Source organism: Colletotrichum destructivum, chromosome 3 (genome assembly GCF_034447905.1).
Source record: "Colletotrichum destructivum chromosome 3, complete sequence".
In the NCBI taxonomy this organism is placed as follows: Eukaryota; Fungi; Ascomycota; class Sordariomycetes; order Glomerellales; family Glomerellaceae; genus Colletotrichum; species Colletotrichum destructivum.
Window position 1 is genome coordinate 3,588,388 of NC_085898.1, and position 24,914 is coordinate 3,613,301.

The 24,914-nt window shown below is 56.5% G+C and overlaps 9 protein-coding genes across 9 annotated transcripts; 4 read left to right on the plus strand and 5 right to left on the minus strand.

Moving 5' to 3' along the window:
• Window positions 1-858: 858 nt before the first annotated feature.
• Window positions 859-2,601, minus strand: CDEST_05177 (Putative Heat shock protein DnaJ, cysteine-rich; the record flags this gene model as incomplete). The annotated part of the gene is made up of 3 exons (XM_062921336.1): window positions 859-1,054; window positions 1,129-2,354; window positions 2,416-2,601. The coding sequence occupies 3 exons, from the start codon at window positions 2,599-2,601 to the stop codon at window positions 859-861; spliced, it is 1,608 nt and encodes a 535-aa protein (XP_062777387.1).
• A 532-nt stretch (window positions 2,602-3,133) lies between these two features.
• CDEST_05178 (Putative histone deacetylase complex subunit SAP30/SAP30, SAP30 domain superfamily) lies at window positions 3,134-4,254 on the minus strand. The gene is made up of 2 exons (XM_062921337.1): window positions 3,828-4,254; window positions 3,134-3,705 (listed from the first exon to the last, which is right to left on the minus strand). The coding sequence occupies exons 1-2, from the start codon at window positions 4,041-4,043 to the stop codon at window positions 3,376-3,378; spliced, it is 546 nt and encodes a 181-aa protein (XP_062777388.1). The 5' UTR covers window positions 4,044-4,254; the 3' UTR covers window positions 3,134-3,375.
• Window positions 4,255-7,620: 3,366 nt separating this feature from the next.
• On the minus strand, window positions 7,621-7,791 carry CDEST_05179 (uncharacterized protein; the record flags this gene model as incomplete). Its single annotated transcript, XM_062921338.1, has 1 exon — window positions 7,621-7,791. The coding sequence occupies one exon, from the start codon at window positions 7,789-7,791 to the stop codon at window positions 7,621-7,623; it is 171 nt and encodes a 56-aa protein (XP_062777389.1).
• Window positions 7,792-8,872: 1,081 nt separating this feature from the next.
• CDEST_05180 (uncharacterized protein) lies at window positions 8,873-14,577 on the plus strand. The gene is made up of 4 exons (XM_062921339.1): window positions 8,873-9,300; window positions 10,335-11,179; window positions 11,239-12,102; window positions 12,156-14,577. The coding sequence occupies exons 2-4, from the start codon at window positions 10,842-10,844 to the stop codon at window positions 14,056-14,058; spliced, it is 3,105 nt and encodes a 1,034-aa protein (XP_062777390.1). The 5' UTR covers window positions 8,873-9,300; window positions 10,335-10,841; the 3' UTR covers window positions 14,059-14,577.
• Window positions 14,578-15,189: 612 nt separating this feature from the next.
• On the minus strand, window positions 15,190-15,712 carry CDEST_05181 (uncharacterized protein; the record flags this gene model as incomplete). Its single annotated transcript, XM_062921340.1, has 2 exons — window positions 15,190-15,358; window positions 15,639-15,712. 2 exons carry the CDS (start codon window positions 15,710-15,712, stop codon window positions 15,190-15,192), a joined length of 243 nt encoding a protein of 80 aa, XP_062777391.1.
• Window positions 15,713-15,980: 268 nt separating this feature from the next.
• CDEST_05182 (Putative F-box domain-containing protein) lies at window positions 15,981-18,015 on the plus strand (the record flags this gene model as incomplete). Its single annotated transcript, XM_062921341.1, has 6 exons — window positions 15,981-16,172; window positions 16,234-16,335; window positions 16,413-17,021; window positions 17,126-17,378; window positions 17,477-17,618; window positions 17,691-18,015. The coding sequence occupies 6 exons, from the start codon at window positions 15,981-15,983 to the stop codon at window positions 18,013-18,015; spliced, it is 1,623 nt and encodes a 540-aa protein (XP_062777392.1).
• Window positions 18,016-18,163: 148 nt separating this feature from the next.
• CDEST_05183 (Putative Thioesterase domain, HotDog domain superfamily, acyl-coenzyme A thioesterase 13) lies at window positions 18,164-19,085 on the minus strand. Its single transcript, XM_062921342.1, has 2 exons — window positions 18,727-19,085; window positions 18,164-18,624 (listed from the first exon to the last, which is right to left on the minus strand). The coding sequence occupies exons 1-2, from the start codon at window positions 18,841-18,843 to the stop codon at window positions 18,214-18,216; spliced, it is 528 nt and encodes a 175-aa protein (XP_062777393.1). The 5' UTR covers window positions 18,844-19,085; the 3' UTR covers window positions 18,164-18,213.
• Window positions 19,086-19,294: 209 nt separating this feature from the next.
• CDEST_05184 (Putative peroxisome assembly protein) lies at window positions 19,295-21,023 on the plus strand. Its single transcript, XM_062921343.1, has one exon. The coding sequence runs from the start codon at window positions 19,468-19,470 to the stop codon at window positions 20,791-20,793; it is 1,326 nt and encodes a 441-aa protein (XP_062777394.1). The 5' UTR covers window positions 19,295-19,467; the 3' UTR covers window positions 20,794-21,023.
• A 1,220-nt stretch (window positions 21,024-22,243) lies between these two features.
• On the plus strand, window positions 22,244-24,779 carry CDEST_05185 (Putative glycoside hydrolase family 16, carbohydrate-binding WSC; the record flags this gene model as incomplete). Its single annotated transcript, XM_062921344.1, has 8 exons — window positions 22,244-22,338; window positions 22,434-22,648; window positions 22,738-22,831; window positions 22,887-22,962; window positions 23,037-23,309; window positions 23,415-23,530; window positions 23,586-23,993; window positions 24,089-24,779. The coding sequence occupies 8 exons, from the start codon at window positions 22,244-22,246 to the stop codon at window positions 24,777-24,779; spliced, it is 1,968 nt and encodes a 655-aa protein (XP_062777395.1).
• Between the last annotated feature and the right edge of the window lie 135 nt (window positions 24,780-24,914).

The window sequence follows — 24,914 nt, forward strand, 5'->3', positions numbered from 1 at the left end:
CAACTGACTGTAGCCGCCGTCGTGGTTTTCGTTGTTTGCTGCCGCCAAAGAACCATTTCTCATCATGTTGCAGCTGATCTAAGACAGAATGATCTTCAAATGAGACCGACCGCTTATGCGACCCAACCGCTCATCATTCTATCGTTCTGCGCAATCATCCTGTTCAAATATCCGTCACACATGGACCAATATGCGGCCAACAATCCAACCGCGCGATCTCCATCCCACACAGACGCCTCCTCGCTAACATCCCAAGCGCGTCCATACTAAATAAGCGCCTGGGCTCATTGGGGCACTTCCTCACAGTCATGTAGGCTGGTGGCCTTGGGTCCTGTGTTGATTATATACTGTCTTCATGTTATTGATTGGGTGTGTGGTCTTGTACAATTTTGAGCTGTGAGTGGCCTCCGCGGGAGCTGGCTAATCCTTCCACATCCACTTCCTCTGTCCTCCTTCTTCGGATGTCTATTGTTACAGTGTACACTTTCTGGTTTGGAAAAGAAAAGAAAAAAACCCTTAGAAGTCAAAAGAACTCAACAACCAATCGAAGGCCATCTCCAACATAGGAAGGGGCCGTCTCGCTGGACGGAGACTCTTCCCTTCTACCCCTCCTTCATGCCTCCAACGGAGGGGGTTGGGGGGGGGCTACTACTTAAGTTGCGAGGCAGAAAAAACAACAAGATAGAAGAGAAATATCAACCGAATTTTAACACCTGCCATGCAAGCCCCACTCCCCTCCCTCATTTCCCGTCTATAACCACTGTGGCATGCAAAGAGCAGTTCTACCATCCCGCCCGTCTGGGAGGTCGAAGATATTGATACAAAACGATGCGAAACACCACTGCTCCCGGGCCTGCCTCATGCCGAGCCGGAGCCGTTCTTGGTGTCATCCTTCTTCTCGTCACTCTTCTTGTCCGTCGTCGTCGACTTGTCCGCATCCGTCTCGGAGGGCTTCTGGTGGGCCGGGTGGTTCGTCAGGGTGTGCCACATGGACTTGAGAAAGCCCTCGTTCTTGTGGGATTCGGAGTCGTCTGGCGACACCGGCTGGGTGCTACTTGAAAGAATTAGTATAAGGAGGAGTTGTGGGTGACGGTGCAATGTCACAGGAAGGGGCCACTGCTGTCTTACCCCTGGGGAGTGACATTCATGATCCGTCGCGCTGTCTTGTCTCCCATCTCGTTGGCCAGCATTTCCACCAGGGTGCGCTGGTTCGCGCTCAGGTACTTGGGCATGTTGACCTTGAACTCGACCTTCAGATCGCCGGACCCGCCCCTCCTGCCGTTGAGCTTCTTCATGCCCATACCCGACAGCGTCAGCTTGTCGCCCGTGTTAGTGCCGGTGGCGACCTTAACATTGACCTGCCCGTCGAGCGTAGGCACCGTGACCTCTCCTCCAAGCATGGCTGTTGTGATGGGTATGCTCGCGGTGTAGAGGATATCGGACCCTGCCCGGCGGAACTTGGGGTCTGATGCAACGCGCACGAAGACGTAGAGGTCGCCCTTCTGCGTCCGCACGTTGGCCTCGGCGTTCTTGCCCGTGACTGGCGCGTCGCCCGCGCCGTCAACCCGCAGTCTCATCCCATCCTCGATGCCGGCCGGGATGTCGACAGTGATGGTCTTGCGTTCCCTCACGACACCATTGCCCGCGCAGGACCTGCACTCCGACCCCCGAGGGATGGTCGTGCCCGTTCCGCCGCAGGCTCCGCACGTCGATGCCATCTGGAAGCCGCCGTTCATGAAGTGCACCCGCGTTCCCGTTCCGTTGCAGGACTTGCACTCCGACCTCTTGGTGCCCTGCTTCAGGCCGCTGCCCGTACATGTTCCGCATTCGGTCAGGGGCGTCACAGTGATGGTCTTGCTGGTTCCCTTGGCTGCCTCCATGAAAGATATGCTCGATTGCACCTCGATGTTGTCGCCAACCAGTATTTCCTGCTGGAAGGGGTTCCGGCCACTGGCACGGCGACCGAATGGCGATCCTTGGCCGCCCGTGAACGCTGAAAATATGTCGTCGAAGTTGAAGCCACCGCCAAAGCCGCCCTGACCGCCGAACCCACCACCGAACGGGTTTCCTGCTCCTCCAAACGGGTCGCCGCCGGGCGCGCCGCTAGGGTCGAAGCCAGCGGCGCCGTACTGGTCGAATTGCTGCTTTTTCTTTGGGTCGGACAGGATTTCGTATGCGCTCTGAATATCGCCAAACTTCTCCTTCGCGCCGGCATCTTTGTTCGTGTCGGGATGGTATTTCTTTGCCAAGCCATAGTATGCCTTCTTGATGTCGCCCGCGGACGCAGACTTGTCGACGCCAAGGGTTTTGTAGGGATCGCTCGGAGCGAGATTGCCGGATGTTGTGTGGAATGTCTGTTACACAAGGGTCCATTAGCAAACTGTGCAAGCATTTTGGCATTGCAGCGTCACTTACATGTTTGGATGAAGGGGGTTGACATGTCACCCGTGAGGCCGAGGATTTCGTGGGTCTGACGGTATAAGTGACGGTGTGAATCGGGGCGCGCTTGCAGACAGCGGCCTTGAGCTTGGATTGCCGGGAGATGCGGCTGGACAACAGACGGCCCGGGGCCGCTGCCTTGGTGAGAATGCTTGCATTCATGGTGAAGCTTGACGATGCATCTGAAGCAGTGCTTTCGCAGAGTTTAGGGGTTAATTTGACTGGGGGCGGGAAAAAGCATCGGCGCGCAAGTGGAACTCTCCGGCAAATTCTTTGCCCTTCGATGCCATTGATAGACGGGATGATATCAACTTTTTTTCCTCTTGGCCCGATGCTAAGCCGAACGGCAGTGACTGCCTCAGGCATGACAGAGCGGGTGCAGGGGCTGCTTCGGGGGAAGAAATTGGGGGAGCTCAGCTTTCACGTCAGCAATTGCCATGACTTTAAGTGGTTCGCGAAAAGTGGCCCCCACACTGCCTGATGTACGACCGACGGGCAAGTGGAAATTCGCGGTTCTTAATACGCGCCTTGTGTGCGTTCCAAATCGGCATCCAGGTACCTAGGGTGCGTGCATCGCTAGGCCGGGGGCTCGGAGGAGCGATTGAGAAACCTGAAGTCAAGCCACGCCTACATCAAGTGCCCAGCGGCAACAGAAGCAATGTCAGGGGCCGGTCCAGAGGTTCGGATGCAAAAACTCCAAAATCCCATTACTGTATAGGTGGGCAACAGATCATAGCTATGTAAAACTACGGCAAAGGATCTTGCCTTCGCCGTCTTTCGTCATGGGGTCTCCCGCCCATGGTGAGGTATCATTATGCAGTCCAAATCGCCCAAACAGCCGGCCAGGCTATGCTCCAGCAACACAGTCGTATATCAATCAGCCCTCGTTGATGCCTTAAGTTTCCAATGCAATCCTATATCCGTCATACAAGGTTGTCATGCGTCGTGAGGTGTCGAAGTAGACCTTTTGTGGCGGTCGCTTTTCGTAATGGCATGGCTCCTGACTTTGTGGATGAAGTCGACGATGACATCGTTCTCTTGGATCCCAACCCCGTTGAAGTGCTTCCGCACAGTCATTGCCAGCTGTTCTTTGCTTTGCCTTCTGTTCTCTTTCTTGCGAGCCATTGTGGGGGAGTGTAGGCCAATGCCGCCCGGTCGTGAGAGAACCAATTGACGGTATGAACAGGAAAACGAGGTAGGGGTGTTGATATGGTGTTCGCGCCGGTATGCATGTAGGGTGTCTCGGTTGAAGGTGTTCCATTGTATCTGCCGAAAGGGAGGGGGGAGGTTAGTGATTGAAGGTCTACGGATACAATTTGGGACGATGTGTCACGAACGAGGACAGGGAGGACGAGGAGGAGGAAGCGATGGTGGTTGTAGGAGCTTACCCCGGGGTTTGGAGCCTTCTCTTTTGCGGCGACTGGAACATCCGCAGCAGCGTTGGCGTTTGTAACCTCCCGCAGTTGGGATCCTGTCGAGCTAGCCACACGGCGCAGTTTTCCGTTCGAGTGTTGGGCGCCAGAGGCAGATGTATGCTTCTCTTTCACGCTTGTGGCTTCGGACTTGGTGTCGTCGTGAGCGGTCTTGGAGGACTTGGGCGCCATGACGAAGGAGATGGCTTTATTGAGGATTCACCGAGGTCGTCAAGGTTGGAGTCGGTCTAGGTCGCAAACTTTGGTAGCAAGACGTGCCAGCTATCACATCGTAATCGGCGGGGAGGAAATGGTGTGAGAAGGAGGAGACAAGCGTTGGGGGTGGCCAGATTGGGGTTTTTTTCCTCACGTCATGGCCTCTAGCAGCAACGCCTCTGTTGGTTACTGCTGGCGGTTGCCCAGGGGCCGGGGCCAGGGCCCTGCCTGGCTTGGACGAGTGAGCTGCGGGGCGCGCCGGGGGTACTCGGGGTCTAATGTAAACAGCGAGCGAGCCTGCACTACACCGGGTACGTACCGACCCCAGAAAATTGCTGACTCCCTCGTTCCTACCTTTATTTGCAGGTTGGGCTCTCCCGTTTCCTTCTCTACCCTCGATAGAATTTCCATTTCCTCGATCCTCGTTCTTCATCATTAGTCACGGCAATGTGTCAAGACGAGCCCTAACTCCTGCAGCCATGAAGCAGCTCTCTCTGTTCACATCGTATAGCCTCAGGCCTCTGCCGTCAAACGGCGACGTCATGTGGTGTTCCAATACATAGGTATGTGCGGTAACATGCGCAACTCGCCCCCAGCGGCGCCGGCAGGGTACGGAGACGATGAAAGACAAGCCTCGCCGTTGCTCAAGTCAATTTAATTCCAGAAGAATAAAGGCAGCCGAGCACTTGCCCGGCTTACCTTATCTGTACGCATCCACAGCCAAGCGCGTCTACTTACAGCACCCCACGCGGCACACGAGCACCTGGTTCTGTCGAACGAGGATCAGCAAAGCCCTAGCATTCGCAACTCAGCGACACAACAGGACAAATTGGTCCGACTTGCAGTCTCTGTGTTTCAACCACAACATGTAGAGATACATATCTCAACTTCCCCGCATCGAAGGAGGGTTGGGCCTTGACGCTGCAAACGACTGCCTTTGGCCACGTCCGCGACAAGCCACTGGTGAGTCTCGCCTACCGGACATTAACCCACCAGGGCCGCTGCAGGTCTCCGCCGAGAAAAGTCAATGCCGCCTCCCGCTCAAGTACGTTCTGAATTGCGCGGGAGATGCCTGGAATAGATGCTTCGTCGCTGGAGTCGGAGTGGCCCGAATGCTTGGGTCACCATCTCGCATCTAATTGATTTCCCACGCAGACCGAGGGGCATCCCACGTCCAGACGCAGGTGGACCAAGAGACCCCCAAACTTTCTTTCAACGCCAGGATTTGGATGCGACTCGAATCTGTTCTATTTCACAAGCTTGTGCACCAAGAGCAGCTCGTTCTTTCTCCCCAGCATCGCCGCTAAAAAGAAGCAAAAGAGAAAAACACTTTGGTGGTTTTCAATGTCACCGACTCATCAATTCGACACCACCCTCTTGTCTGTCAAGAGGAGATCAGGCCCCAAAGCCAACAGGTGGTTGGGCGCGTTGCTTTTCAACCACAATATCATGACGGACGATGTCTCGGTATTGGTCAGGTGTCTGCTGCATCAGGATCCTGCAAGTGGTCAGGCATGGCAGTCCAGCGACCCGTTGAACATGGCCTCTTAACCCCCCTGGTGCTCATGGTCCTTTAATTTTTTTTAATTTTTTCGCACGCTATCCGTCGGCGATTTTTCGACACCTTGGGAAAGCCCGATATATCGGTCAGATGACGAGAAGAAAGCTGTGCTGTTTCCTGTTCTTCTGTGTTGCGAGCAGACGGCCGTGCAAGGGAGCATTCGGCCTCCCAAGCTGACAATACACATATCCCTGAGATTGAGGGCGGGCCCTCGATGAGTGGGGTATGGAGATGGCAGTCTGCGATTTGTCCACAAGATGCAGACTGGCGATCAGCAAGAAATAATCCTTGTCGCCTCCGCCATCAAGCTGCTTGAGAATGGGATGCAGTCCGTACGGATACACCCTCGGCCCTTGGCTGGACCAGATCTCTCAATGCGGCAGCATTGTGCTTTATGCCCGCCCAACACAATCCAACGACTGAGCCAGCTGCCGAAGAGTGCACCGAGTCCTATGTATACACAGCGGCTGCGAAGCGCGTATAGAACACTGGACGTCGAGCTTCTTGTCCACAAATGAATATAGGGAATTGCACACCGTTCACGACTAGGCAGCCCGTGGTTGCCCGACCTCGTCCGAGCCTTACCCACACATTCTGTCGGTTGCATAGCTCAGCCAGCACTATCTATTCCCGCCAATCCGGCCATGCGGTGGCTGCAATAATAAGACGTGTTATCGAAGATGCTCCAGCTTTTGCGACTCGCTTGGGACACCCTTGGGGGTGAGAGATTGAACACTCCACCCCGCGCGCGGGGTATGATCGTCAAGAGGGTCTTCCAGTCCATTCAAGGAAGACGGAGCATGAAGCACTCTGGCCTTGTGAGAAGATGGAGTTCGAGACTGCCAACTTCACAGTCCTGGAGCCAATAACTCGGGTGGGGGGTGCTTCCTTGGTCGGTTAACGAGAGTCGTGTACCGCAATTCCTGGCCAAAGCCGCGCCCAAGCCTTATTGGGAACCCATTACGAGATGAAAGGCGTCTGAGTGATTGACACCGCGCTGAGACACATCCGATACTAGATGGGCGCGACACTGCAGAAAAAATACTTTGACAAAAGTCAACCCACTCTATGCCTACACAGTCCCCATCGGCTGTCAACGACGAAGTTGCACCCACACCTGGCCCAAGAACGCGGTATTTGTTCCTGATACGCCGTACGCATCTTAGCCTCAAGGCATGGGGTGTTGACAGAAAACCGTCAACGTCATGGCAGATGTTGAGTTAATTAGTGCGTTGGTTAACTTGGTATCACGCACGATTGTCTTGACTTTACAAGCGAAGACTCCAACCTTGGTTTGGCAGTTCAGACGCGAGAGCAGGACGGAGGAGAAGGCTGACTAAGACTTGGACGACTTATAATAAAGTACCTAGATAGATAGGTCACTAACTGTATAATTCCTAGTCTGACGGACAACCCGGAGAAGATGAGGGCGCTGTACGACCTGGACATCGCTTGCCCGAACCCAACACCTTACCTCACGTCACTCTCCATCTCCTTCTCGTCTGTGTCGTTGGATCTTGTTAATTCCCCTCGTACCTCTCAAGCGCCGCTATCTGTGGCTAGGTATTCGAACCATTGACATGAACTCACCTCGGAAAGGTAACGGGCCTCGAAGCAAATTGTGTGGCAGAGCAGACTAGCGAGGGCGATCTGTGTTGAAATAAGCAGCATTGTCTGTGAGCAAAGACGAAGGCACATAAAACACATCCCGGTTGGCAGCAACTCGGGGAAACGAACGTCCTTGAGAAGCCCACCCTAGAACCCCCGGTGACATCGGCACGGCCGATCCACGCAAACATTGGGGATGGCGTTCCGGATGGATGAACTACGCCAGACTAATACGGCGGTCCAAGCTCCAGACCGTGCCCCTTGTCCCCACCAGTCTCGTCTTCTTCAAGTGAGGCAATCCCTGCACGGCCAATATGAGCATGCTTGTCATAGGGCGAGGGAGGGAGGAGAACTCAGGGTTCTTTTTTTGGGGGGGTAACAGACTCAATGATAGGAGGATCCGTGGGCTGACAGGTGGTCCCTGGTCTTTTGTCGTCCGTGTTGCCAGTCACGCACAGCCAACTGGGCTCCTCTGTGGACGCAGTCGTCGGGTTTCTCTCGTTCTCTGGCGGGCATCGTAAGACGGCCAAAAGCTATTTGGATGATGATCACCATGAGAGAGGGTTCTGCATGACCCGCTTTGGAACACGGCTATCTCTTGAGACGACATGGACCGACCACGAGAAAAGGAACGTTGCGAGCGGAAGATAATCCGGGCGATCAATTGATGTGGATGCGATGGAGAATGATGGGCTGTCCCCTTCTCAGTAAGCCAGCGAAAACCTGCGCTTGCAATCAAATTGCTGGAGAGAATGCCAAGAAGATAGAAAGACGGCAAGACCACGGAGGTGCTGTGCGCGCATGTAGAGCTGGTCACTTGTCAACTTTTCTGTCGGGTTCTCGCGAACGGTACCGAAACCCAGATGGACCAGCTTACACGGTCTGTCGATATTCCGGTAGTGGCTGACCTGCATCCAGAGCGCCAGCAAGCAGCAGCGCTCTGCCGCGAGGAGGAGGACAGACCGACAGGGACAGGGAGATTGCGACTTAGACAAGGTGCATCATCCATCAGATTCAGACGAAAAGAAACCCCTTGTTGCAGATGGGCGGTGGATGAAGCTGCCTCGGCAACATCGTCTCTCTCTCTTTCTCTCTCTCGCTTGAGGCAGCTTGGTACAATTTACGCAACAACGGTGCCTGGCCGAATCGCCTCCCCGGTTGCATCCCCAAAACGATGCTGCTGAAGCCTGAAGGAGGGCCAGTCCGAAGGGAAGCGGTCCGAACAACATTCCAGCCGCCTCAGCCAAATTGCTCGAGAGGTAATGCATCATCCTGGGTAGGTGCCTACCTAAGTGAGTAGTACCCAGGTTGGTAGTGTAGGTGACCCCCATGGCGTGTGGCCCACCACACCTTTCTAGCAGTCAACAACCTTCATCGCACCTATGGGAGCTTAGCTGCTTGGTCGAGGGGCAGGCCAAGACAGGGCATTCGCATCGCATCGCATCACGCCCCGGGCCTCACGCCCAGACCCAGACCCCCCTGGGCTGCTCACACCCATTCGGCTCGTCTGGGATGTGGGAGGCGGAGGAGAAGGAAGAACGGAGAGAAAGAGAAGAAGAAAAACAAGGGCAAGAAAAAAGGACGGACGGCGAGAGAGGGAGGGGGAGTGAGAGTGGGATTGGGAGCGGGAGCGGGCATAAGACTCGAGAACCCCCCACACACTCGTGTCCGTCATCCAGGCGCTCGCTCGAATGCTCTTCCAACCCACTTCCCCAGGACTTTGTGCCCTTGACGGCGTCACGACGACATTTTGTAGTATTCGTTCGTACTGACACCACGCCCGCTGCCAGGCGTACCTCGACTACCGGCACACACTGCGAGAGGAGACAGCCCCGTCCACAGCCCCCGCAAAGCCCAGTCTTCAACAACAGCAACAACAACCGACATCATCTTCCTCGGCGCTCCTCCCGGCTTCGAGACATTTCCCGTTTATTTTGTTTGCATGCTCGTCACCACCACCGTCTGTCCCAATATCGTCTGGTTTTGCGCCGTCCGCCCGTCGGTTGTCCTGTTTGTTCTTGCATCCGTCGATCGACTTGGCAAGGCGAATCATCAAGACCTCTGGTGAGGCAAGTCCCCATTCTCCCGTATGTCGGTCACAATTGCCGTTTTCTCTCACTTGTTGCTCCTTCTCTCTTTCTACCTTTCTGTCTCTCCCCCCCTCTCCCGTCTCCCTGCATTTCCCCATCCAACTCTCGGCCGAAGAGCTTTGGGTCTGGTCGCCGCCACCGTGTCCTTCTTACCGGATACCATCAACCAGGACGTTGCATCATGGTTGACCCGGATCTCACCGGAGTGCACACTTCAACCCGACGGGATGAACTGCGCGAGGACACCGACACCGACACCTCAGCGGCGCACCCCGAGGCGCGCTCCGTCACTGGCCTCTACACTCCATACCTGGGTACACGAGGTACCTACTACCTTCCTTGACCTAGCTGGGAATGCCACCGGCGGACATCAACGGTTCGCTTCGGTTCGCTTCGCTCCAAGGAATCTCGTTGTCTCAGTCGAAGTATCCTGGAGCTTGAAGTACCTGGCCTGCGCATAGCGAGACCCCCTATGCGCACACGATACGACGACGAACCGACGTATCCGATACATTGCTGTTCCATCTCATCCGGTCTACCGCCATATTCCTACTTGTGGCTTTTCACTCGCTCTGTCTTGCTTCCCGAACGCTGAACTGCCTACCTCCTCACCCGTTCGTTCCCAGAGACCCAGAGGCAGAGACAGAACTAGCTCCGTGCTGTCGCTTGCTTGGAAGTCCCCTGCAACCCCCAGACGCAACGCTCTGGCCCATGGTCCCCTGGTCCAGGGCCACCACTTCCCATCCGCAACCTCCAACCTTGCCGTCCTTTTTATTTTCTTTTTGACACCCACCCCTCCACCTCCACCTCCACCTCCCCCCCCTCCTTCTCTCGCGCGCTCAGTCCGTTATGCAGCCTGCGCTCGTCCATTTTACCGCAACAGGCGGCAGGCCCATCATTAATACTACCACTATCTCCACCGACACCCACTTGCTAACTCAAACCCCAGCAGCTATTGCCTTACCAGCTTGCCTTCCTTGCCTTGCCTGACCTTGCCTCGCCTCGAAGGGTTGCCTATCCGTACCTCGCGTACCTCGACTGAGGAATCTAACTTGTGCGCCCTCAGTCGTCAACCCGACTTCTTCCTCGCGCATTCCGCCCTACCACCTCGCCACGCCGCTGCCGTCGCCGCCGTTGACTTTACTGGCGAGAGATACTCCCTCTCCGTCATGTTTTGAGAATCCTCTCCAATTGGCTTTGGAGAGGCCTAAAGCAAGGACAACGAGTGCGGTTCTGCCCACCTATTTTGCACCTTGCCGACTCCGAAGAACACAAAAAGTGTTCGTCAACGTTGCGCCACTCGGCCCAGGACAGACACCACTTTTTTCAACCAGTGTCTCGTCAATACTTTGCGCCAGATCCTCGAGTCCCTTCACTACTCAGACACTTCGCGCGCCGGGTAGGTAGTTCTGCGCGGTTGCTGCAGTTATCTGTATCGTTAAGACAGGATTCGCGCCGCTTGCTATCTTGGTCCTATCGACGACTAGTGCTAACGACGCTGCCACTCTCGGAACCATGACTTCTGTTCTGCCCGCGCATCCCACGAACTTCAAAGTCTCGATTTCCCTGTCTCCCACCAGCCCTGCGACAATGGCTCCAAAACATGAACCACGAGAGAGTCCGCAGCACTTCATTAAGCAGGAGCATGACGCAGGGAGAGGCCAGCTGCGGGAAGTCTCCGAAGACAAGGATATCGACATCATGGACGACGATGGAGATGACGGCAAGGCCGGTTCATCCAACTCGGACGGTGGCCCTGCAAGGAAAAGACGGAGAAGCCGCAAAGGCCTGGACAAGAAATTTGAATGCCCCCAAGATGGCTGTGGAAAGAGCTACTCTAGAGCCGAGCATTTGTATGTCTGCATCTGATCACGCACACTCGATGGCTTGCCCCTGACTGACGACCCCTCAGGTACCGGCACCAGTTGAACCACACGCCCAAGCAGATATATGAATGCGACTTTCCTGACTGCAGTCGCACTTTTGTTCGACTGGACTTGTGTAACCGCCATAGGGACCGCCACACAGCCAAGGGGTCTGCCTTGAGTCGCAAAGACTCAATGATAAGCCACCTCTCTCCTACCACCGATCGGCCCCCCTTTCCGGTTCCGGGATCGACCTCGCCCGAGATCAGTAGGCCGGGCATTGGTTTCGCCAACGTGCGGCATCCCCAGATACACTATGAGACACCCAAAGATACCTCTGGTAGTCCGTTTGCGCAGGCAACAAACACGCCTCCCGGATACCCGGTGGGTTCGCACCCCGGTGGCATGGACGGCTACATGCATCACGACAACGGATTTGGTGGCGTTCAGGCCCATCGTCAGCCGCAACAGTCGCCGAGCGGGGCGAGACCGACAGTACAAAGCAACGGAGCTTACATGTCCCCGGTCCCTACCCAACACGGCTACCACAGCCAACCGCACAACACCCCTCAGTCCGCGACTTACACTACTCAGCAGAACTTTCCGCCCTTCAATCTACCGCCCTCGGAGTTTTCCAACGGTGCTAGTAACGTCTCTCGCGAGGGTCAGACGTATGCACCGACAACCTCCGCAGAATACAATGAGCAGAGTCATCCCCAGCAATCGGGAGAGATGATGTTGCTAGACCAGATGTCCATGCCTGGGACGATCCCCGTCTTTGGGAGCGACAGCATACTAAGCAAATCGCCATATGTTACGATTCCCGAAGACTTTGTCGCCTATTTATTTAACACGCAACAAGGTGAAGGCTCGCCGATAGGCCATATGGTGGCTCCCGGGTACGTGAACAAGTGAGTCCGCATCTTCTTCGAGACGTGACGTGAACTTTGCTGATCATTTACAGCTACGGAGAAGTCCAGAACTCGTACAGTGTTCCTTATGTAGGCACAGAGGGTGTGCCCATGGGTTACTTCCCCTCAGGCCCCCATCAGGTCATGGCCGTCAACAACCTGCTGGATCAAAACCTCCCAGAGGCCACCATATCCGAGGAGAAAAGCCAGGAGATCTACGAGTTCATCAACCAGAGGTTTCACGAGAACGACCAGGCACCGGCATTGCGGCAGCGCGACAGTATCTTAGAGGGCGATCGTAGCGACGGCGACCACATGCTCAGCAAACGAATGATGCAGGCATACATCGGATCCTACTGGGTTCACTTTAGCGACCAGATACCCATCCTTCACAAGCCAACCTTCTCCCCCGATAGAACGCCGAACTTGCTGCTCCTGGCGATGATGACGATAGGCGCAGCCTGCCTTGACAAGACGCACGGGCAGAAGGTCACAAAGGCCGGGGCGCAATTGTCCAACTTCTTGGCCTGGCATCTTCGATGGGAGATATTCATGGACCCGAACTTCCGGCCGCCGGCCAAGCTGTGGCTGTTCCAAACACTTCTCCTTCTCGAGCTATACGAGAAGATGTACTCAACGAGGGAGCTGCACGAGAGAGCCCACATCCACCATGCCACAACCATCACTCTCATGCGTCGCGGAAGATCACTGATTGGCAAGTCATCCCTTGACTCACCGCCCAACCCTCGAGACGACAAGACAAACGGCTCTCGCCACTCGTCGACTTCGGGCATGGCACACACTCCAGATGAATGGTGGAATCACTGGATCACCAACGAATCGACGCGGCGGGCTGCGTTTGCGGCATTTGTCATCGATTCCATTCACGCTACCATGTTTGGCCACTCTACGGTGATGGTCACTCATGAGATGAGACTGCCGTTGCCTTGCGATGAGGCTTTATGGAAGGCCACTAGTGGTGCCGAGGTCGGCAGGATCGAGTCCAACCTCCTATCCAACGGTGTCAAGCCGATCTCTTTCCTCGAAGGGTTGAAACGGACACTCAGCGGGCAAGGAGTGCAAACCAACCCTTTCGGTCGCATGGTGCTCATGGCCGGACTCCTCAGTGTCAGCTGGCACATGAACCAAAGGGATCTCCAGGTTAACGTTCTTGGCGGTGGCGTGTCTCAGGCGCTGGGTGGCCGAGACAAGTGGCGCGGGACCCTGACCCGCGCTTTCGACGCTTGGAAGGATGATTTCGATCAATCGTTGACAGGGCCAAAGGATTCTTCTGACCCTTACCGGTACGACTCTGCGAAGAAGAACGATGCCAATGTGGTCTTCGAAAGTCGGATGGTGCTGCATCACCTCGCTCACATGGCGATGCATGTTGACATTGTCGACTGCCAGATCTTTGCCAGGGCAAAGAGGCTTCTGGGAAGAGCCATTGGGCAACAGGACCTTAACAGCGCGCAGAGAAGAATGAGAGATTTGTGGGCGCCATCGGCTAAGGCCCGGGACGCCACGTTCTACGCACTTAAGTTTCTCAGCTCCGTTCTCATGCCCGACGGTGGGCACTCACCGCAATCCAACAGCTACAAGTACGACGAGCCGTACACGGCGCGGGACGACGTTCTTCTCAACAGACCTTGGGTGTTGTACTTTGCCGCTCTTGTTGTTTGGTGCTACGGATTCGCTCTTGAAGGACCATGCCCCGGAAATCCCGTACCGGTGACGAAACAGGAGCAGGTGCGACAAATGCGAGAATACTTGATGAAGTACGGCGGCGCGACCTCACCTGACGACCTGAAGATGATGAAGGGAGTCAACACGAACACCGCATTGCTACTAGTTTTAAAAGACTCTTTCGGAACGACACGTTGGGAGCTGTTACACGAGGGTGCTAATCTTCTCAACAACTGTCTTCAGCTGAACACTGGAACTTCCACGATGTAAACTGCAACACCATCGCATTGACGATTCCTGTTTCTCGAAACTGTATACTGGGGGGGGGGTGAGGAAATGGCCAGATTTGGTACTTAATCGTGATGGCACGTTTACGACAGAACGACTCCACCTCGAAATATACCACTTCTTGCCACCGTATTTATGGGAGGATACCAAGGCACCGAGACGAGGATCGGGAACAAGTATGAGAACGGGGCCTAGGCGGCCGAAGCGCTTACATTTTCATATATGCTGTGTTCCTGTACCTATTTATACCCCCATGACACGCTGCTCACGGGTAGCGTGTTATTTTGCTTGTGATATAGTAGCAGCATTGGTGCTGAGACGGAGAACAGTGCGTCTCAGGGCGTACATTTTTGGATGAACTCGTCTTAATTTATCTGTCACATATCATTTGTATAATTTCACCGTTCGTGGTTGTCAACCTGGTGCTGACACGGTCAAGTTTCCCCTTTTCTCGTCAAACGGTCCGTTGGCCATTGAGCTGACAAGGCAGGACCACGACAGGGAACAGGACGTGGCTTGTGGGAGGGTTGAAGAAGGGAAATCCCACCTATCCTGGTCCAAGCAGGTACCTGGGCATCGGAAGGAAGCAACTTCGGAGAGGGGCTAGCACCGAAGTTACTTGTGATACCTACACACCAACCAGTTCCCGCAAACATCCTCTTGCCACTTGCTGGCTAATTCAGTGTTTGAATTTAGTCTCTTGTGTATGGCGATATCGCTTCGTCTTGGGGGACTTGATGGACGGGGGTGTGTGTATATGCGAAGCCTGTCATTAGGACGGGCAATGAGTGCCCTAGCTACTCTCCGCTTTCGCGGCCACGTTCGCCTTGGTGATGAGACGTATCCAAGTGGCTCGGCTTATTGGCGCTTACATTCGTGTGTACTATTTTGCGTGTGGCACAGCAAACTCTGTTGTCATGGATTCTACTTTCGGGAGTGGCGAGCAAGACTAACAAAGGGTGTCTCCAGGGTCCCTGCCTGGTGTGCGTCGGAAACCAAGACTGGCTAGTCGGGGCGTCATATGCCCAGAACTGCCATGAATCCTTCGGCACGTCGAATGACTGTGATTATCAACTTTGAATTCGAGTCGAACCGAAACTAAATAAGGCCGTCTTACCCGAAGCTAGAGCTCCCTCCCTCCCTGCGCGTAGGTCGCCTGTAGTTGTGAGGCTCCCACCATGCACTACGGTCCCAGTATCCACCCTGACCGGGGCCGAACGGGTCCACCGGCCGCTCCCGACGCGTGGTGTGGGGCACGTCTGGCTTGCAGAACATTAGGTACCTACTTATGGTAGGTCGGCACCTTACGTCATGACTAGTCTGGGGTCATTCTTAAGTTGTCAGTATCCGTACAGGATCTCCAGGTCATTTTCAAGATGGGCTGAATGTACTAATTAGTCTCCTCTCTGAAAGACAATATTTGGTCCAAAGGACACTAGAGTGGAGACTATCTTGCGTTGATGCAAAGTACATCCCAGCTGGCAATCCGTGAAAGCGCGTATGCCTGCCTCATGCAGCCGTCCGCTCCCATCGCGCTGATACGGACATACGGGGCTGCTTACCTCAGCCCGCCGGCGGCGTCCTCCAGCTCCGTGGATTCACCACCGTCACGGATCGCAGTGGTGTCCCACACCATGACATTTCACTCGCTCCCCGGTGCCCCCCCCCCCCCCCCCCGCACGTGTAACTCAAGCGCGTGGACCAACCAGGTGGTGGACGACGTAGGTTTAAGCTTCCGTTCCGATGGGCCACCCAGACTCCCTCCCACTTTCACCAGCAACGACCCCAACCCGCTGCAACATCTCCGAGAAACGCCCCGCTCGTTAAAGCAGACGCTCGTCAAGTCTGTGATTGCCTCGCCTTACCCTCTTGATTGTAGTCGTCCGTCGAGGAAGGAAGACATGATGGGCGAAGCAGATGGGACGTCATCGTGCGGAGTGCTGCATCTCGTCCTGCTGCCGGCGGAGATTCTACATCACATATTCTCGGGGCTCGATGCTCGCGACCTCGGACGCCTCCCCCGCACGTGTCGATTCCTGCACGACTTTGTGAAGGGGAACGAAAAACTTCACAAAGATGTGTACCTGAACACCCTCGTACGAGACAGCGTCGCTTGCCACTCTGAAGTCGGAACTGGTCGTCTAATCTCGACAATAGGACAAACCTGCGCAGGGTGACCCGAATTTGGATTGGGAAAGGGAGCTGCATGATTTTGTCAGACTTGGGCTCCTTTGCACCGACGAGAAAGTGAACGAACAGGTGAGACGGACGCCTTTTCTCAGTGACCGCTCCGATCAGACTCCGCCCAGAGGACTCATCCGCACACTGTGTGCTAGGCTCATGAACTGCCATTTGTGTGCGACACCGTCAATAGGCTTCTCAAGCATGCGTCGCCGACGGGCGAGGCGCAGAACGACGCCGGCACCCACGCGGCGTCCCGCAACGCCGCCGCCCTCGCTGACATGTTCCGCGAGGAGCCCGCGCGCGTGACCTTCATGACCCGCTCCTTCATCTACGAGCGCGCTCGCGGCGAGGGGAAGCCGCTGCAGCTCCCGTCCACGCCCAGCGAGACGCAACAGCAGAGCGCCAAGCTGCACTGTCTGTCTGGGCGGCCACTCCTCAACTACGGCCGCACGAGATCGACACGCGTGTACCCCTACGCCGCGGCCAAGGTGTACGATTTACGGCAGAACACGACCCGGACCGAGTGGGGCCCGTTCCTGGAGGACGGCTCGGGGAGGGTGGATTGGGAAAAGGTCGAGGCCGTGATGATTGTACTGGGGAGAAACATCCGGGGGCAGAAGCTGACGGCCAAGGTGTTTGCGGATTTGTGGGAGAGGTCGTTTGCCGGGTCGTGGGCGAGGAGCTATGTGCCGTCGCCGAACCGGGGAATCCGGGACCTGGATCTGCAGGATCCGTACGGCGTTGCAGGGACGTGGCTGAGAGTGAGCATTTTCTTCTTGCTTTTCTCTCCAAAAAGCACAATCATTGCAGGAGCCACCTCCCTCTCCTCTTTCTGGTTTTGTTTGCTGACGGACCGGGACGTCAGGTGGTGTGCTTCGTCGACTACAACGACTTCTACAACTTCAACTTCCCCGGTGGCGACCAGATACCGCGCGAGGTCCCACGACCCCCGCTCGACGTCGGCGAGGCGACACGCATCATCGTCATGAAGGTTCATGTCACCGACGTACAGCCGCCTGGCGAGGACGACGGCAAGGAACTGCCGGTGGTGCACTTTTACGGGGTCTCGCGGTCGGTGGATGACTCATGGGACGAGAACGCCAACTCTAACCTTCAAGGTATGTGTGCAGCCCTGCTGTGATACGTCCTTTGGGGAAAGGGGGGTGCTGGGGTAGTTGTTGTTGTTAATTCTTTTTAATCTGATCAGCAGTCAAAGGCACCGTACGACTAACGAAGGAGGGCGAGGTGAGGTGGACCACATTCTCCGTCTTCAACGGCCACGTACGGTGGCGGAGCGAGGGGATTCAGATCGGGGGTGTCGGATCGGCCCGCGGCGTCATGGGACACTGGTTTGACAAGTACGTTTTCCCTCAGCCCTCTCCTTGACAACACCCCATCCCCCATCCATACCGTGCTTACACCAACAACAGTGACTACGACCCCCACGGACCCTGCGGCCCCAGCGCCTTCTTCAAGGTATCTGATCGGGCCCCGAGCCCTAAGGAGGATGACGACAAAAGGATCACGTTCGAGGATTTTATGCCCATTGTGGACTTTGACGCGGAGCTGGTGGGCGACTCGGACGACGAGGACTACGTGGTGGGCGAGTGGGGGGAGGACGACGGGGTGGAGGAGGAAGAAGAGGAGGAGGATGTGAGCGAGGAGGAACTGATGCGGGACCTGATGGCGTTGACGGCTCCGGATCCGGACCTCATTGACCTCTTGTTTCATGGACATCACCTGGTTGACCAGTGACGACGGACAGAAGAATGGTTCCCACAAGGGGTATGTTTTCTTCATTCCTTTCTCCTTTTCGAGTCTCTTGTACCAAGCATTCTACAACTTAAACATGTATTTTTCACAGTTCTGTATATATACATATATAAAATATAAAAAAAAGGTATGACACGGGGAATCTTTTCCTAGATAGCATGCATGATGCGTCATGTTTCCTTACAGCTTGCTCGCCGGCGGGTCCGTGTTGAACTTGTGGTGCTCGCACGTGGCCAGCACGAGGCCGTCGCGCTTCCGGCGGAGGGTGCCCCTCAGCTGGCACAGCGTCTTGCCGATTTGGACGATCTCGCACTCGACGAGGCACTCCTCGCCGGCGGGGGCCGGGCGCAGGTAGCTGCAGTTGAGAGTGCGGGAGACGCCGAGGAACTGCCAGTAGCCCGGCTTGTCGTTGACGAGGGCCAAGGGAAGGCTGGTGAGGGAGTCGAAGAGGGTGGCGGCGGCGCCGCCGTGGAGGTTGCCGCCGCGGTTGCAGTGGTCCGGGAGGACCGTGAAGGAGAAGGTGGCGGAGGGGTTAGGGGCCAGCGTCGTGGAGAGGAGAGTCACGGAGGGCATCAGGGCGCCCGTCCAGTTCTGATGATGTTAGCAAAGGGGGCTCGTGATATCTGTGACGGTTTGAGGGTTGTGTGTATGCGTGTGCGTGTGTATCTCAGAGTGAGAGAGTGAGAGACGTACGCCAAACTCGAAGTGGCCCGCTTCATCTTTGTCGAGGGCGAGCCATGCCTGTATCCGTTCTTCGCCCGTTTTGGCGTCGAATATGCCTTTGAACTTGGTCGGGACTTCCTTGGGCATGGTTGGGTCTGAGGGACAAGGGCAGAATGCGTCTTGGGAATGAGATGTTGCTGAGCGGCTCCAAGGTATCTATCTCGCGAATTGATGCAATGAATGTCCTTTCTGATACCGACTTTTGTAAAGGATTCATGCACGGTTTCCTGAGACTACAACGGAAACCCTTGTAAAAGGGCGACAACGGTCAATTCGGCGTTCACTCAAGATGAGTTCTGGGTGGTGACAGAGCAACCGGGATCTCTCCGTATCTATCGCAATTACCACTGGAGCCGGGGGGGCCCGATGTACCCGTAATAGTGAAGTGGTCGACCCTCCCCGCAGGCTGCGGCTGGCTTCCCCAGGTTCTGTGTCGCCGTCTACGGCACGCTAGTGGAAGTGCCTCGGCAAATCCCTCCCACCTTCGGTATGTTTGACCTCCCACTTCTGACAAACCAAGCAAACCGCCCAAGGCTAGGCCTCGAATCGTCAATCCACAATCACCTCCTATCGCCATGTCCAGATAGGTGTCCACCCGCATCTATTCTTTGTTAGAACGACGCGCGCATACATACACGCACGCACGCACACACACACACACAGTTAAAGGGAGAGCGCGCCCACTCCGATGCTCCTTCGCGACCGCCCGCCATGGAGTTCATGACCGCCCTCAGGGGTTCCTTCGACGACCAGAAACCGTCCCTGTTCGAGCTCATCTCCGAGCAGCAGCTCAACTCGCTCCTCCCGCCGACAATTCGTTACCTCCTTACCATCGCGACCCAGCGCTACCCTCGATATCTCCTGCGTGCCCTCAACTCTTTCGACGAGCTCTACGCCCTGTGCATGCTCGTGGTCGAGCGCCACTACCTCAAGACCCGCGGCGGCAGCTTCACCGAGAACTTTTATGGTCTCAAACGCGAAAAGGCCCTGCACGCCGAGATCCCGCGCGCCAGCGCCTCCGCCCCGGGCGTTGTCCGGGACACGCTGAAGCTCAGTACGCGGGATGTGTGGATGAACCTCGCCGTCGTCGTCGGCATTCCTTACCTGCGGCGGAAGCTCGACGAGGGCTACGAGATCAACGCGCCGCGCGCCCTGCTCGGCGCGGCCTATACGCAGATGCCGCCGAACCCGACGCTGAAGCAGCGCTTCCTGCACTACTACCGCTGGTTCCTGCGCAACGTCTACCCGAGCGTTAACGCGGCCTACTACTTTGCGCTGCTGTCCTTCAACCTGGCCTACCTGTTCGACAACAGCAAGTATCACAACCCGTTCCTGTGGCTCATCGGCACCCGCATGCGGAGGATGACGGGCGCCGATTACCAGGCCATCGACGCCCTGACGAGCGGCAAGCCGACCGGCAGCGCGGGAGCAAGAGCGCCCCCGGGGTGGCGGTCACTGTTCTCGCCGCGCGAGATGGGCCCACGTCTGCTGTCCAGCCTGTCGATGCTGCTGCCCATGAGCATCTTCGCGCTCAAGTTCCTCGAGTGGTGGCACGCGTCCGACTTTGCCAAGCAGCTCTCGCGCAAGGCGACGGAGACGCTGGATCTCCCGCCACCTGTGGTCTCAGGTCTCGGGGGCGGCAAGGGAGGAGCTGGGGCCGAGAAAGAAAAGAGCAAGGCTAAGGAGAAGGCTGCTAGTGGTGGTAATGACGACGACGAGGCCGCCACCGCTGTTCCAGCTGCCGAGACGGCGCCAATCGCAACGCCGTCGCTGCTGCCCATCTACACGGTAGCCGCGCCCAAGGACTCGTCGCTGTGCCCGATTTGCCAAGATGCCATCGTCACGCCAACAGCGTGTCAGACAGGCATCGTGTACTGCTACACGTGCATCCACCGCTGGCTGGAGGGTCTTCACCCCATGCAGGAAGATTTCATGGGTGATAAGGAGGGCAAGTGGGAGAGCGGGCAGGGGCGGTGTGCGGTCACCGGCCGACGCGTCCTGGGGGGTACGGAAGGGCTGAGAAGGATCATGGTGTAGGATTAGATATCGTGGCGGTGCGATTCTCACCCTCCTCCTCCCCTCCTCCATGGGATAAACTAGGCTTGAGAAGAGAGCGGCATTCACGAAAAGGGATCATACATCATGTATCACTTAGACGGTAGAGACGGGCGGTGGGCATCAACCGGAAAAGGCCAGGGCGTTCGGATCACGATCAGTGGTTTTTTTTTCTACCCCTCCCCCTTTCCCCTTTGCCTCGTTCACATATCAAGGAGACATTACATAAATAATACCCACTCCAATCTAGGTGTCTATTTTTCTCTGGGGTTTGGAGAGGATTGTTCTTTTCCCCTTCAACATAGAAAGAGAGAAAAAAGCAACCCCCCCCCCCCCGGGCGGAAGCAAGGGTTGAGGTGAAGAATGCGGGACCCGGGGGTCCGCCTCCACCATCCGGAATGGAGGAGAGCTCTTTCTTCCCTTCCATCTCACGCGTTGAGAACAAATGTCTCACTACCAAGGCATCGAAAGCCGATCCCTTGTCTACAACCCCACAAAAGTTTGACCGGTTGGCTTTCGATACGAGCCTCTGGGAACACGTATTGGTCTCGTACGGTTTTATGATAGACGTGGACTTGAAGTCGTTTCCCTTCTTAATGGGCGAGACCTCCTGTATTGATCTCGAACGGGCCTGCCAAACGAGACGGCTCGTCAGGGTGTCTCGGTTTCCGCTCGGAGCCTTCAAATAAGAGGCAACTTGTCCCGGGCTAGCAGCGCAACATTCCTATCTTTTCCTTCTTGTGCTTCAGCTCCCGGGACCGCTTCTTCTTGGGGAAATCATTCCCTGGTCCTCGGGAGGGGGAGGGAGACCTCTTGAATGGGGTGCCGGTATTGAATTCCCTTGCCCCTCTCCTCTCTCCATAGCGATCTAGTACCGGTAGTTCTTAGCATCTTCGACCAGTCAAGAATCGTATTCCATCTCGCCTCTGTGGAGAAGCAAACGTCACTTGTCTGGACGGGGGCTTGAAAGAAGAAGGGGGGGCTGGGTAAGAAGGGGAGAAGTCGTGAGAGCTCTGTGTCCCTTGGCCAGACGGCTCTGGCGCGGCATTCCTCGCCGTATGTGAGGGCAGCGATGGTGCTGTGTCCGGCCCAGGCTAGATACCTCCTTGCTGTCGTCCGTTCAGGATCTTTGGTGATGCGGTGCCTGGGTCGATTGGTGTAAGGGAGATGGCGAGGGCGAGAAAGTTATAAGGTCAGAGGTCTCAGGGCTACCAACGAGTGAGTCTCTCGTGGCGTTCCCCCTTCCTCCGTCTCTTCGCAGTCGACATCCATAGTCTTTCGTTGTTCTATCCATCATCGATCACCAACTTTTCCCTCTCGCTGATCGTTGCTCTTGTTACTCGCGGGTGGTGAAAATTTACACACGCCCCCTTGCTCTGATTGATACGACTGAAGGTGGCCGAGAAGAGGTGGAAAAGGAGAAGAAAACAACATGGCGTACGGCCTGTCACATTCGTACTTTGGTGCCAATTTCATTTCCGACTTCAATTTCATCAACTACGTCGACCCCTCCAATGGCTTCGTAAGGTATGTCCGAGACCTCCTGCGGCATTGGGCACATGCACACGCGAAGGTACGGGGCTGGGATCTGGGCTGACTGACGACAATTCGGGACGCAACAGGTATCAGAGCCAGCCAGATGCCCTGGCAAAGGGTCTCTACTCGATCAACCCGGACACGCAGGCCGTGACGCTAGGCGTCGACCACACCAACATCTACGGCCTCGGCGAGGGGCGGCCGAGCGTACGACTGGAGAGCAAGAGGCAGTACAACCACGGTCTGTTCATTGGCGATTTCGCACACATGCCGCCGTCGGTTTGCGGACTGTGGCCAGCTTGTAAGCCGACATTGTTCATCTCTACTTGGCACCTCCCCGAGAAGGATTGGGCTGTGCTCTAATTTGCTTGCTGACATGGTGGCCAACAGTCTGGATGTATGGCCCGGATTGGCCCAGGAACGGCGAGATTGACATCATCGAGGGCGCGAACCAGGTCACCAAGAACATAATCTCCGGACACACGCAAGTCTACCGCTCCGTGTCAGCCCGCAGAGACCCAGGTTAACATTCAAGACAGCACTCCAGGATGCCGCATCCCAGACACACCACAGGCCGCAGGCCAACCTCTCTTGCGCGACTGTGAAAGCCCAGGTGTAAGCAGGCCTCATCACGCAGTCCCGCCCTCCCCTCCCGAGCCGAGGCTTGATTCCCCTGACACGCTGAATAGACCAACAACAACGCCGGCTGCAACTACCTGCCCCCGGCATCGCACCCGCACACCTACGGAGACTCCTTCAACGCCGTCGGCGGCGGCGTCTACGCCCTCGAATGGACCTCTGAGGCCATCCGCATCTGGCACTGGCCGCGGCAGAGTATCCCGCGCGATATTATCGACAAACGGCCTGACCCTTCAACCTGGGGCCTGCCGTCTGCGCTGTTTGGGACGTCGACGTGCGAGGTGGACCGGTATTTCAAGGACATGAGTCTCGTGATTCAGACGGTAGGTTGTGTGTGCCAGAATGACAGAGCTGCCGTTCGACTTATGCCAGCCTGCCTCGTTCGTCGAAGAGGTCAATGTGTGCTGACACGAGGGTTTGACGACCAGAACTTCTGCGGTGATTATGCAGCAAACATATGGGGCAAAGACGGGGACACCTGCAACCAGCGGGCGCCTACTTGCGTGGAATACGTGGCGAACAATCCCAGCGCCTTCAAAAACGCGTTGGTGTCCCCATACCCAGACTGGCCGGATTCTTGGCTGACACGGAGTGAGCAGATACTGGGAGGTCAACTTCATCGACGTGTACGAGATCGGCGGCGGCCAAAACCCGGGTCCGGTAGAGCCCACGACGACGACGACGGTTAAGGTCACGTCCACAATCTACACGACGGTGCCGAACCCCGCCACCATCGTGACGAGCATCACGCAGAACGGCACCGTGCTCGTCTCCACCACCACCATCAACCCGGCGGGCCCGACGGCCACTGCCCCCCCGAGTCCGTCCACCGACCCCATCGTCCCGGGGCGCGATCCGGCGACCATCGGCGAGTACGCGTACCTCGGCTGCTACGGCTCCGCGACCGGATTCCAAACGTTCTCGCTCAGGGACTCGGCGGCGGATATGACGCTTGAGAAGTGTGTGAGTCTGTGTAGGCCTGGCAAGTATGCCGGTGTCCGCGGAAGGTAAGATCCATCTCTCTCTCTCTCTCCAATCCATCTGCCTCTTTATAACTGCACAATCAATGAATGGGCCCTTCGCTGACTTCCTTAACCTCTAGCGAATGCTTTTGTGCGGGAGACCTCGACCCGGACACCAGAGCCGAGGCGGATCGCGGGCGCTGCGACGTACCCTGTCCCGGCAACAACACGCAACTCTGCGGCGGCACCATCCACATCTCGCCGGCGCCCTCGCGTCTCATGCACCTCCACCGCCGCGCCGCGCCGGCCAACTATCTTCTCACCCTCTACGGCCAGGTCTCGGACGAAGTGCCCGTGCCGGCGCCGCCGCTGGGCGACCCGGAGCCGCACCCGCCCTCGACCTTGACACTCGTGACGACCATCTTGTACACCACCGTCTGCGCGACCGACGCCGCGTCTCTGGTCCCTGCGGAGCACTGCACGACGATCCTGGTCCCAGGGTGCAACAGGTATTGCGGCGACGGGGGCCCGGCAGCCATCAGCGTGCCGATGACGACGACTGTGGTCCCGTGCGAGGGGTGTGGTGCGGGCGGTGCGGACGAAGTCACTCTGACGGTGCCGTTGCGGATCGTCGCTGTGCCGCTGACAGGGTCGGTGACGGGGTACTGGCCGACCGGTGGGTCCGCAACTTTGGCCCCGCCCGGAGGTCCGACCGGGACGCCCGCTCCGTCGCCGGTTTCAGTCAGTGCCGCGGCGGACGTGAACCTTGTGTGGGCCGTGGGTCTGGGGGTCGCTATCGCGATGGTGCGGTTCGTGTTGATGTTCTTTTGACGAGGGGAATCGGACAGAAACGGATCAGTGGGCTGGGTTCCCCTGGAGCATTTGGCGGAGCACTTGGATATTCTCTCCCTTTCACCCCCTTTTCCTTTTGTATTTTTCTTTCTATCTCTCTTTCTCCTTCTGTTT

Bases quoted from the DNA above. Each gene is read 5' to 3' on its own strand.
- CDEST_05183 (XM_062921342.1), bottom strand. From the start codon at position 18,843: ATGCCCAAGGAAGTCCCGACCAAGTTCAAAGGCATATTCGACGCCAAA. The intron at 18,625-18,726 runs GTACGTCTCTCA...TAACATCATCAG, and splicing joins CGGGCCACTTCGAGTTTGGC to AACTGGACGGGCGCCCTGAT.
- CDEST_05184 (XM_062921343.1), top strand. From the start codon at position 19,468: ATGGAGTTCATGACCGCCCTCAGGGGTTCCTTCGACGACCAGAAACCG.
- CDEST_05180 (XM_062921339.1), top strand. From the start codon at position 10,842: ATGACTTCTGTTCTGCCCGCGCATCCCACGAACTTCAAAGTCTCGATT. The intron at 11,180-11,238 runs GTATGTCTGCAT...ACGACCCCTCAG, and splicing joins TACTCTAGAGCCGAGCATTT to GTACCGGCACCAGTTGAACC. The intron at 12,103-12,155 runs GTGAGTCCGCAT...GATCATTTACAG, and splicing joins GCTCCCGGGTACGTGAACAA to CTACGGAGAAGTCCAGAACT.
- CDEST_05178 (XM_062921337.1), bottom strand. From the start codon at position 4,043: ATGGCGCCCAAGTCCTCCAAGACCGCTCACGACGACACCAAGTCCGAA. The intron at 3,706-3,827 runs GTAAGCTCCTAC...CCCTTTCGGCAG, and splicing joins AGAAGGCTCCAAACCCCGGG to ATACAATGGAACACCTTCAA.